Here is a 12,472-nt window from a genome sequence, read left to right on the forward strand (position 1 = left end):
CATCCCAAACCATGCTTCCTCATAGACCTTGTCAGAGAGCATTTCTATTTCCCAGAAAAGAAAAAAATGCAGCCCTTGGCACAGGAAGGCTGTGGAGTGGAAGGTACAGTGTGAGTGCAGGAAGGCCATGGAGTGAGGGCGTGGTGCTGCATGAGCACAGGAAGGCCAAGGGGTGAAAGGCGCAGCGCGGCATAAGTGCAAGGCTATGGGGTGGAGGGTGTGGCACTGCACGAGTACAGGAAGGCCAGAGAATGGAGGGCGCGGCACGGCACAAGTGCAGGAAAGCTGGGAGGACTTATCAGAGTGACTGGCTTGTGAGAAGCCAGTAGGGAAGGTCGAAAATGGTGATCACGTGATGGTGGCTCCCTGTGACGTTGTAATTGGGGTGCTGCGATGTATGGCTGGAACTTCGAGGATTGGTCATACAATCCATTTTTTTAACACCACCATAACTTTGCATGGTCGCTTAACGAATGGACATAAGCTGAGGACCACCTGTATTTTTGCTGAATATGCTCTATTGAATCTACTGTAATCTAAATTCTACTGCTTCCCATTGTCTAGGCAAACATACAGTCCTTTTCATAGTACAGCCTTTCTTGCCAACCAATTTATGCCCCATGGAAGGATCCTTTACCCTAGGGTTTAACCCTAGCCTTAGCCCTTCATCTTCATTTCATTAGCAAACAAGAATGTATGTTTGGCTCACGGCTTTTAAAGAGCAGCTGCTGCCTCCCTTGGCCTGAAGTTGGAAACCTGATATATTAAAACATGGACCTGTCTCATGTAGTCAGTGTCACTCTTTTTTACTGTATCACTTCATTGGGATGACATCAGCCTGACAGCAGCGTAACCATCTGTCAATTATAAGGGGATATTTTTTCTCTTGTAATTAGCAGTCTTGAAGCTATGCAACCATCATGACATGAGGAAAGGACAATAATTCTAAACTGAAGTGACAGCTGACTGAGACTGAGACCATCAGGGAAGACCAATATTACTGTACCAAGATATGCTCATACGTTTTTAACAAAAATATATTTTATATGAAGAGCATCCAGACACAAGTGCCGAGGACTGAGAATTAAACATGCAATGAATATACAGTGGACTCCAATGACATAAATACAGTCTAGACAGGGGTAGCAGTCCCCTGATACCACAATTTTGGCTTGTGGTCTGCAGCAGGGCCAGCATGCACCCACAGAGTTACCTGGCAGTTGCCTACCACAGTGTGATAGGAAGAAGCAGAGTGGTAAGTGGAAACAGACTGCAGGCAAGAGCAGCCAGCCTTGGGGCATATTGATTAGGACAATCATTAGATGGCAGCAGAGATACATACATTTCTACCTTCTACTTCCATCTAGTGGTTATCCAATTTCTTCAACTCAGATCTTATAGCTCTATACTGATATGACCTGCCAGTACTGTTTTAACCCTAGGTAAATACCCTGAATTGCCATTGCTGCCATTCCTCTCCAAGATCAGACTCTGTGAACAAAGGGTGTGCTTCTTTGAACATGGTCAGTAACTCTCCAACTGGTACAGCTGGGAGGCCCATCTAAGGAGACTGCCTTGAGCGCATTACTTATGCCTCTTATTGGCTGTTTTGAGGCAATCATCTTGCATATTGTTCACAATATTTGCATTCTGCCTTTCTCTATAGCTCAAGGGAACATGGTTATATTTAGAGTTAACACAGCTTTTCAAAATGCAGGCTCTATATTTTAATCTTTTCACCATACTCCCCAGGCTTTAGTTCTGCTCATCTGCATAGCTATGTGTTAAACTATATCAGTCTGATCGTCTTTATTTCTTCCTCTGGAAATGTCTTTGATTGGCTTCTGTCCTCTGCTCCAGAAAGTAAAATGCACCTATGTAGCATTGTAGAGAAAGACCTTATTACAGGGGTTATGTAGGGTCTCAAAAATCCAGATAATAATTGGAAAACAGCAAAGATTTCATTTTCTTTTTTTTGCTGCCATACAGATTTTTGTATCCTATTATCTTGTACTCCTACTCTAACAGAATTTTCAGCTGACTAACATGATTGTCTTTAAATATATTTACATCTTAACAGCACCCCGAATATTTTTAGAGCTACTGAAGAATAATTTTATTTAAGATATAATAGCTGTATCCCCTTTTCCATCTGCTATGCAACTAAATGAAATCTAAATCAACCTTCAGCTTGATAATAATGTCCCTTAGTCTTCACTTTAACCATTCATTTTCACCACCTTTTTAGACTTGCAATAGTCAAAGTAGCCTGAAAAACTATGCCTTTATCAATGAAAGCTGACCCTATTAATTAAGCAACATTATACACTTTTCTGGAGTAACTTTCATTAATAAGATCTACTTTTTAATTAGATAGGAATGGGAAGCTTATGGACTTTTGTGTAGGAGGAATAAACCCTACTACAGTAAGTCAGGCTTACTGAATAAATATACCTAAAAATAGTTGGTAATACTCCATTTCCTAAGTAATATGTTTCATTTGGTTAAGTGGCTCTTACTCCCTTGTAAGAAAATATAAAATAGCAACTGGTTTCATTTTAAAATTTCACATATTACCCTTCATCAATGGTCCCAAGGCAATTCACAAAAGCAAAATAAAAACAAAAAACTAATGAAACTGATTTAAAGTCTGCAGCCCTAATGATGAAGTTGTTGCCTAAATATATTAGGCCTAATAATAAATGAAGAGATTTCAGCACTCTCTTAGGAGCCATAGGTAATGAAGGAGATGCACTGAAGTAAATGATAGAGAAAGGGAGGTATCCCACCTCTCAGTACAAAAGATATTTGGCTTGATGCATTTTCAAAAATGTATTTGGAATACATTCCTCCCTCTGTAGCCATAGGTGCTGAGAATTTCAATGCAGTCTAGTTGCTTCATCCTTCCTCTGCCAGCTCAATTGATTTCCATGCTAACTGTGAAAGTGGGGAAGTATCATTCTACAAATAGGTTGTGTTTACAGGGCATAGATATCCATGGTTAACTTACCCATGGTTTACTCAACCTAATTTACTGGATTCACATGACACACCAAACAAAGCAACAGCAGTGTAAATAATTGTACACAAGTTGGATTCACACAATATACTAAGCTCTTTAACCATGTACAGTAACAGTAAATAAAGCACAATCAGCTAGTTCACACAAGCTAATCATGATTTACAAATCATATTCTCTGGTTTCTCAAGACATCGGAAAACCCATCACACCATAGCCTAGAATGGCTGAGTTTGCACAGCTTGCAGTATAAAATGGTAAAATCTTCGAGTTGACCTCAGCTTCTGGTGAATTGTTGGAAGCGTTTCTGTATCTTTTTCCAATACTCAAGTGGTTCGGAACTGTTTACTGCGGGATTCCCCCCCCCCCCGCCGCCCAATTTCAGCCCATACCCCTAGGATTTTCTACTGTTTCTTCTCCAAGTGCTAAGCAGTTTGTGTGAATCCAGCCCGGGAGGTTAATGTATTGGTCAGCGGATCATGCGATCTAGGAAAATTGGCTTGAATAAAGCAAGATTCAATTAATCACGGATGAATGGGTAATACGACACAGCCTATGAGGATGAGCCTAGCTCACAGGCTTATTAAATAATTTTTCCTCCAAGTTAAAGCGCAGTCCTACAAACATCACCTCCACGCAGGGAATTTTCCCCATCATCATATTTTTCTGTGTTCTGCACAGGCAGTGTAGTCATTCATCAACCTTCCATTCCAAGAGCGGTAGTTTGCGTCTTTTCTTTTATCCCATCCCAGCCACCGTACTGAAAAATACAACCCCCGTAGCTGACATAATGGCCGGAAGACAACGAGCGCTGGAGAATTGAGTCGAAAGTTCAAATGGAGCGCATGCGCCGTTACGCTATTCCGGTGCTGAGGAGCCTGTGCTGGGCGGGAATTCTGGAGGTGTTGTGGTCATAGCGCGCGCTTTTTCAACTCGGTTCTTTCACTCCTTTAGGATTTGGTCGGCGGATCGCAACCATGAGCCTCTGGGTGGACAAATACCGGCCGACCTCGCTCTGCAAAATAGATTATCACCGAGAGCAGGCGGCGCAGCTTCGCAACTTGGTGAGAGGCGGCGGTGTCTGGGCTCTTTCCTATTTGGGGAGGAAGGAAGAGGAGAAATAGCACCTCCTCGCCCTTTATGCATCCCCAGCTGCATTTCCTTTTGTTACTTCTTCCTCTTCATTCTTTGGCAACCACTGTGCCATGCTGCTTTTACTGGCTGTTTCTTAGCCATTAGAGGGCATTTTATTCTCTGGGGCCACTTTTCAGCGGAAAGCAGCGTTTTCCAAACCAAGAAATTATGATTAAAAGGACTGTATCTAACAGGAATATACATATATATATATATATATAATATATATAAAAATATATAAATAAAAACAACGTGTTGTAGGTGCAGAGACAGAAATCTCCTTGGTCGCCCTGTGGGATGACCTGTGCTGAGAAAAAGACAGAGAGAATGAAACCTTGTTGGGCCTCCTGGATCTCTTAGTGGCTTTTGATAGTCGACCATGGTGTTCTTCTGGACAAGCTGTCAGAATTGGGATGGCTCCACTTCTGCTTGGCTGTTTCCATGCTGGTGGGTTATTCTTCTGCCTCAAGGCAGTTGAGTTATAGAGTTCTTAGGGCTCCATTTTATCCTTTATGCTGTTTAACATCAACATACAACTGACAGGAAAGGTCATCTGGGGATGTGGGCTGAGGTGCCGTCAATATGCGGATGACATCCAGCTCCTTTTCATCTAACACAAATGAGACTGTTGGTGTTCTGAAATAATGCTTAGGCAGAGTAATGGACCAGGTGAGGGCCACTAAGCTGAGCCTTAATCCAGACATGATGGGTTTACTGTCCAGCTGGGTGGTACCTGTACTTGTCCTAAAGGACCAGGCTTACAGCTGGAGGGTGCTCCTGGTTCCATTGCTGTCACTAGAGGCTCAGATGGCCTCAGTGGCACAGAGTGCCTTCTATCAGCTTCAGCTGATATACCTACTATGACCTTACCTAATCAGAAGCAGCGTTTCAGCAGTCATGCTCTGTTAATTTCCTGGTTGGATTATTGCAATGCATTGTACATGGGGCTGCCTTTGGAAAAAAAAAATCTGGGAACTTCAATTAATTCAAAATAGAGCAGCTAGACCGTTCTCTGGGACTGACTGATATGTACATATTATGCCAGTACTTTGCCATCTATACTAGCTGCTGGTCCATTTCCAGATCCAATTCAAAGAGCCTCAACAGGAGCAGGTTCTCTGATGGAGTGCTTTCTCTCATAAGTACTTACCCTGACTTCAAGATCATTTAATGAGACCCTCATCCAGGCTCCCTCGCCAAAGGAGATGAGGTGGGCTTCCATAGGAGAGAGACCTTTTTCTGTGGTGGCAGATGACTGAGAGGTGCGCGCGCACACACACACACACACACAGCAATTAAAAGAAGAGGCAGATTGTAAGTGCTCAGAAGATAAATAAAATAAAACAACCTATAGAGGCTCAACCACCACTCTGCCCCAAGGCCTGGAATAATAGCTATATTTTCAGTAGCTTTCTGAATGCCATCATAGTGGGAGCTGTATGAATCCTGGGGGTGGGGGGGAGAATGCTGTTCCAGGTGCTGTGACTGAGAAGGCATGCTTCCTAGGTCCTGATAGGTGACACTGTCTTATCAATGGGACCTGATTTCACCACCCAGGCAGAAACAGTCGATGTAGGTGGTTCCTCAAACTGAAATCAACTTTATTGAAATTTAAACCTGTTGTTCTTTATCTTGTCTTTTGGAACAACTCTAAATCGTTCTGCCCCATCTTCTAAACATCAGCCCTTCAAATACTCAAAGACAGGCATTGTGTCTCCCTCTGTCTTTTGCTGCAGGCTAAACATATTCAATGCCTCCAATCTTCCCTTAAAAGTTTTTCCTTCCATTCCCCTTGTCATCTTGGATGTTGTCCTTTGGACTCCCTCTGGTTTGTCTGTGTCCTTAAAATGCAGTGCGTAGAACTGGATGCAATAATGTATATCTGGTCAGACCTACATTATGCAGAACAGAGACAAAGAATTACATCACTTAATCTTGATGTAGTCCTTCTGTTGAGGCAGCCTAAAATTGCATTTTATTTTTATGTAGTCACATCACACTGTTGGCTCATATATAACTTTTGACCTACTAATACCCCTAGACTCTTTCTGCATGTACCGCTATTCTGTATGGTCCCTCCATCTTATGCCTTTGATTTTTCTAACCTGTTATTATCCTGTTACATTCCCTAAGCAATGGGACCTTTTTCTAACCTGTTATTATCCTATTACCTTTCCTAAGTAATGGGACCAACCCCATTTCCTTCCTTTTACTATTGTCACTGCCAAAGTTCTTTTTGTTGTTTTTTGTTTCCCTTTGTAAGCATAATTTCCTTTTGTGTTTTAAGCCTTCTGATGTGCTTTCCATAGAAAGTAAGAAAGTATACTTGTTGGTATACATCCTTGATTATACCCAACTGCCATTTTCTGTCATGTCCATGTCCTGTTTAACTCTTAGGTCCATGTCCTGCCCTTAACTCTACAACAATTTCCTAACCACCTCTCATCTTTTTCTGATTGGCATGGTGTGCAACTATATTTCCAGGATCTTATTTTTGTCAAGCTCCCAACCTTCTGTGCTCAATAGTATCTAGTACTTCTCTAAGCACTGAAATCATTTACTTGAAATTTTGTGTGCATGTATGACACACAAATGTGCTCCAGTGTCTCTTTCTGTAGTATCTTGATTATGTGGTTCCATCCTCATAAGGTTCCTATTGTTTCAACCAGCTGTTTCCAGTTAGGATCATATTTAGCAGTTATTGTCTCTTTTTCAGCCTTCTTGAGAATGAAACCCTTAGCAAGACCACTGAGAAATTTTTGGGACTTTGCAGTCTTGGCTGAATTGGTTTCTAACATATCTCCAAATAGTTGTAGTCTCCCATTATTACTATAGTATCTCATTATTATTGTAGTTCTCCTTCCTGAAAGGTTCAGGAGTGCAACATCTACCCTTACTGCGTGGCCTGGTGGTCTGTAGCACCTTTGTACAGTAACATCTTGTATTTTCTCATTTGTTGTAGTCTTACTAGGCCATTGTGCTAATATGGCTTGAATATATGTATCCACTTCTTTCATGTATAATGCCATCACTCCTCCACTTTCACTGCCTTATTCCTTTTGTATAAGTTACACCCTTCACAATCCTTGGTATCATGTGTACGTTTTGTTCTACAGGATTCAATAATGCCTACTAAATCATATTTGTCTTCTTGCACATTTCTGTAGAGACACATGAATCCTTAAGTCACATGACTTAAATTGACCTATGTCTTCCTGTATTTATTTGCTCATTATTGGTACACTCACATCCTCTAAATAACCCCTAATCCTTTTCTCAGCATTGATATCACACTCTTTTTGTGGACTGTCTTCTGTAAATGAATATGCCTTCAAAATATTTGTTCCCAGATCCTATGCTATGCAGCCCTTCTCTTCCCAGGAATCCTTCATCTGGGAAATGTGTTCCCTCAGTGAAGAATGCTTAATAAATAAATGAATACATTTCCTGTTATTTTAATGCAAAACAAATTATTAGAAGCATTTTAATTCTTTGTTTTACAAACTTCAGAAGATTTCAACTCACTTTATTTGAAACATGAGAACATCCTAGACCAGCAGATAAATGTTTATAGGCAGTGTACCTGTACACATAAAATATATAGAAAAATAATTTCTTTGTGTATGCACACAGAGTATAACATAGCAAAGTAAACATATAATATAACAAAGGTTACAAACATGAGATACAGCCTGCAGTATTCCTGATTAAAAGCTGAAATGGCATACAAACTGAAAAATTTCATTTAGGATTGGAAAAGTTCTCTGCTAGAAATTTTAGAGAATCTTTTTTGAAAGGAGGAACTACTACTGCCTGTGCTTTAGAAACTGTACTTCTGTTGTTGCAGCCTAAGGTTGCTTAATTATGTTATACTCCTTCCCAGAGCTTATTTGCCTTCTTCCTGCCTTTCTGACCCAAGCCTACTACCACCTGGAAGGAAAAAATTAATAATGCACTATTATTATTGGCGGTCACGCAATCAGCTAGATGTTTAGACTGGATTTAGCATTTTTATTCCTCCTATCAAGTCCTTCCAAAGGACCTGGGATGGGCAGATGTTGTTTGATGGTGTTAAAGGTATCATCGCAGGATATAAGCTGTGCCAAATAAAGCTGCCTTTTGCAACTGACTGATGGTGATTTTGTCAATGCCGGTGGTCTTCAAGTGGTGCTTAGGTGTTTTGGGATTGCACCTAAGACTCCTATTACTATTGGTAGTATATTTGATTTCTTTTGCCATAGTTCTATTTCTATTTGCAGGTCTTTATAGTTTGAGATTTTCTTCAGTTCTTTCTCTTCTATTCTGCTGTCTCCAGGTATTGCAGTGTCCACTATCCAGACTTTTTTGTCTTAACAGTTGTTAAATCTGGGGTGTTGTGCAGCAGGTACCTTTCTGCTTGAATTCTAGTCTCAGAACACTTTAGCTTCTTCATTTTCTATTACACTGTCTGTTTTGTGGTCCCACCAGTTCTTGCTTGGAGGCAAATGGTATTTCTTGAAGATATTCCAGTGTACCATTGTTGCTACTTTGTCATGTCATTGTTTGTAGTCAGTCTGTGCGATCTTCTTGCAGCAGCTAACTAGGTGGTCTGCTGTTTCTTCAGCTTCTTTGCAGAGGTGGCATTTGCTGTCTGTTGCTGTCTTCTCAATTATTATTATTACTATTATTGTTGTTGGTTGCACAGTCAGCCAGATATTTAGACTAGATTTGGCATTCTACATCAGATCAACACAGCCATTGTAAGAGCTCCCCACGATTGAGTGTAAATCAGAGGGTATAATTTCTGTTGATTCAAAATCTATATCGCAGCTTGATGACATGTTTAGTGTTGTACTCCAAAATTTATCAATATCTGTTTGGCAGGGGCTAGGTGGGATGGGGGTGTTCAGGAGTTTTATAAGATAAAATGGGTACCTGAAGTATCTGCATGGATATCTTAAATATTTTCCTTAAAATCTCCAAGCTTGCCAAAATTCAGTGCCTTCAATGCTTCATCCAATTTGGAGGCATAAAAGATATGCTGGGGGTCCCAGGGCTGTGCTTTTGATATAAACAGTCCTGAAGTATGGATCAGCATTTATATTCTTAGGTACTCTAGCCATGTTCAGCATCTAGTGATTATTAATAACATTACAGATCCACTGTAGATAGCCTGACTTGTGGATATATTCAAATCCAAGTCATTGCCTATTAGAAATGAAATGTAAGATCCAATGCAATATTAAGTACACATGCTTGATTCCCATTGGAAAGTAAAAACAGTGAACTCTTATTTTGGACTATGGCCAATATGGTTAGATGATGAACTATTTGAAGATGGGGATTTCCTTCACAAGTATAGTTCAGAGTTTGAAAGTTCTGTAAAGTTAATCTCAAAGTTCCCCTATTTGGATTTTGAAAGTGCTCTTTGTGTTTTAATCTCAGGCAAGACATAAAATCTTTTCTTAAAAGGTTTCTTTATGAGCATTTATAGTTATGTTCTCCTTTCAGCAATATCCATAAATTAGAAAGCATAAGGTTCTTGGGTTGGAGAGTGTACATTTTTGACATGCTTAAATTACAGCATCTCTCTTTGTAGCTATTATTCACTACAGTTTGCTATTTCTTCCTCTCAGATTTATTCTGTCTGACCCTAGATGGTATTGTTCATTTTGAAATCTTGTTTATGGAGAGATGATACATCCCAGGATAACTGTCTGTTTATGTCTGACTTGGAGCCTCTGTACAAGGTTGTGTCATGCCAAAGATGAAATAGGAACACCTTGTATACTTCTACAATAAAATATGAAAGTGCTTTGTTGCAAAGCAAGGGATGAACTTAAACTGCTTTGGAGTGAAAGTAATTCATCTTAAACAAAACTCAAACTTTGCCTTTTATAATCTAAGACAGAGCTGGTCCTGGAATGTAAGGTCTGGTGAACCTAGTTTTAACTGACTTTGATACAGCAGTCTGAAAATAAAAAGACATACTCCAAATCAAAGGACCTCAAAGTATATCTTGTAGGGAGCTTATGATATTGGTAGTTGTATTTTAGACCTAGCTTTCAGCTTGCATTAAATCAAGGCTTGGTTAGGCATGAATTGTTGACTAAATGGTAAATGGTTGGGTTGTATAACATGCTAAACGTAAACAATGTTTTACAATTCACAATGGCTGGGTTCACAGAATTTACTAATCCCAAAAAATAACACAATGTGTTCACTCAGTTATACAGCCCAATATAATTAATTTTGTCCCATGTATAAATTGCCATGGGAATATAAGAGCCTGTATCATGTTGAAGCAGGCTATTGGTTCATTTAGGTCATTGTCAACTAAATTATCTAGAATTTACAGTAGAAGTGTTTTCCAGTCTTGTTAGATATGATTGTGACAGATTTGGCCTAAAAACATAACTTCTGCTACTGAGCTCTAGTTCCTCACTTTTGCTGGGTTTCAGATAATTTTGTTAGCTTCAGCTCTTCTTTATATTGCTTCTTGATAATGGCCTTCATGCTGTCATTTAAGATTATTTCAAACATCTGTTTTGGGTTGCATTCCATAAAATTCCAAGAATACTCATCCTGGTGTGCCAGGAATCTCTTGGGCCTCGCAGTATATACTGACAACTCTCAATAGTGGTATATCCTCTTGAACTCTATATAAGTGTGTCCTTGTCTTATGAATAAACATCAGTAATCCTCAAAATATAATTGAAGCAATCTGAAGGCTTGGTGGAAATTATGTCTGGTATATAATCAAGTTTTCTTTATCTTTTCAGTGCAAACTAAATATAAAAGTAATACCTTTGTATACATTCTGTTTGACAGGTTCAGTGTGGTGATTTTCCTCATCTGTTAGTTTATGGGCCATCAGGAGCTGGAAAGAAGACAAGAATAATGTGTCTACTAAGAGAGCTGTATGGTTCTGGAGTAGAGAAACTGAGGATTGAACATCAAACTATAACAGTAAGAAACATCAATTTTGCAATCCACACTTTTTTTTAATCCAATATTTCTGATTCCACTATTTCTGCATCAAGCAAAGTTTATTTCACATCTGTTATTCCTTCATTAATATCTTTTAGACATATTCTATCCATAGAAGCAGACATTGTTACTGATATTGCTGATATTGTGGCTACTAATTTCTGGCCCTGTTCTTCGAAGATCTCCTTTAATATTTCAATATTATAGTATTTTGGATCATTTTGTAAATCCCAATCCTAAAGGCAAGGTTTTTTTTCTTTTTTGCCTGGACTTTAGTCCCCTCTAGTGTCCAATTTAAATCATAAGGTCTCTTATCTCTGTTATGACTTGCAGTAGTCAAAATAATTGTGGTTCTCATGAAAACCTGTTTATTTTATATAGCTAATTCCAAAATCTTATAGTAAAAGTTTCAGTTTTCCAAATTTGTATGGACTCTTAATTCATTTATAACTTTCTTACTTCAAAATCTTGTTTAGTTTTTTGCCGTTTATTTCAAGTTCTTTAAGTTCTTAAACTTATAATTAATTTTTCTTTTGTTGAGGAATAAAGATACACTTACCAGGTGACTTTTCAGACTTATCATTCTGAAGACCTCTAATAGCCTTAAGATATTTAAATAAACAATTTCCAAAAGTGATTAGAAGTGAGGTTAGCAAACTTAGTGTCCTTTAAAAGGCGCTGGCCATGGTTGTGAGCTTGATGATTAATCCCTTAGTCTCCCAGCACTCAGACCCTCTGGAGACTGCTATCCTATGGTTTTCTCACAAGGAGCAGCCATCTGGAGCACGTATGGGAGATCTCCCATCCTCTCCTTATCTGGAGAGGTTCCAAAGAACTGGTCTATTCACCAGTTCTTCGGTCTTTGCCACAGTCATCGTCTCCACTCTCCACTGAGATGTGCTTGGCTTGCCCTGACTCCACCGGAAGTCTTTCGTGGCTGATTTCTTAGGAAAAGGAATTATCTCAGGTTCCTTTGAACAAAGAGGAAATGTGATCAGTCCTAAAGAAGCCACCTGTACATCTTCTAGGTCAATGGTGGGTACTTTGGGGTCCATTATAATTATTGGAGCTTTAAGGGTCTTTATGCCACTCTATGGGTCTTTATGCCACTCTAAATAGATCTGATGCCCCTATCTCGAATAGAAAAATAAAACATTTCTAGCAATTCTGAAGCTGACAGGGCAGGGATAGGAACAGTTTTCTGGCTTTTTTCAGGAAAAAAAATGGAGAAAGAGAGAGATATATATAGACACAGGCAATTTTTAAACATCTTCTGCAGATATAAATGAATGAATGGATGTATAGCTTGCACCTACCCTTCTTTTAGTGCTTGAGGTCTGGTGGAGGACA

At 39.4% G+C, this 12,472-nt stretch overlaps 1 protein-coding gene across 1 annotated transcript in view; it reads left to right on the forward strand.

Moving 5' to 3' along the window:
* The first annotated feature begins 3,781 nt into the window (after positions 1 to 3,781).
* RFC3 (replication factor C subunit 3) overlaps positions 3,782 to 12,472 on the forward strand; it is a 28,768-nt gene continuing 20,077 nt past the window's right edge. The window contains exons 1-3 of the mRNA XM_088140728.1: positions 3,782 to 3,885; positions 3,974 to 4,083; positions 10,964 to 11,101. Coding sequence (XP_087996854.1) covers positions 3,997 to 4,083; positions 10,964 to 11,101 — 225 coding nt within the window. The 5' untranslated portion in view covers positions 3,782 to 3,885; positions 3,974 to 3,996. The remainder of the gene's footprint in view (positions 3,886 to 3,973; positions 4,084 to 10,963; positions 11,102 to 12,472) is intronic.

The sequence above is a fragment of the Python bivittatus genome, unplaced genomic scaffold (assembly GCF_059951505.1).
Source record: "Python bivittatus isolate LINGU-HERP-01145 unplaced genomic scaffold, Pbiv_v1 ctg000340_np1212, whole genome shotgun sequence".
NCBI classification, from domain to species: Eukaryota; Metazoa; Chordata; class Lepidosauria; order Squamata; family Pythonidae; genus Python; species Python bivittatus.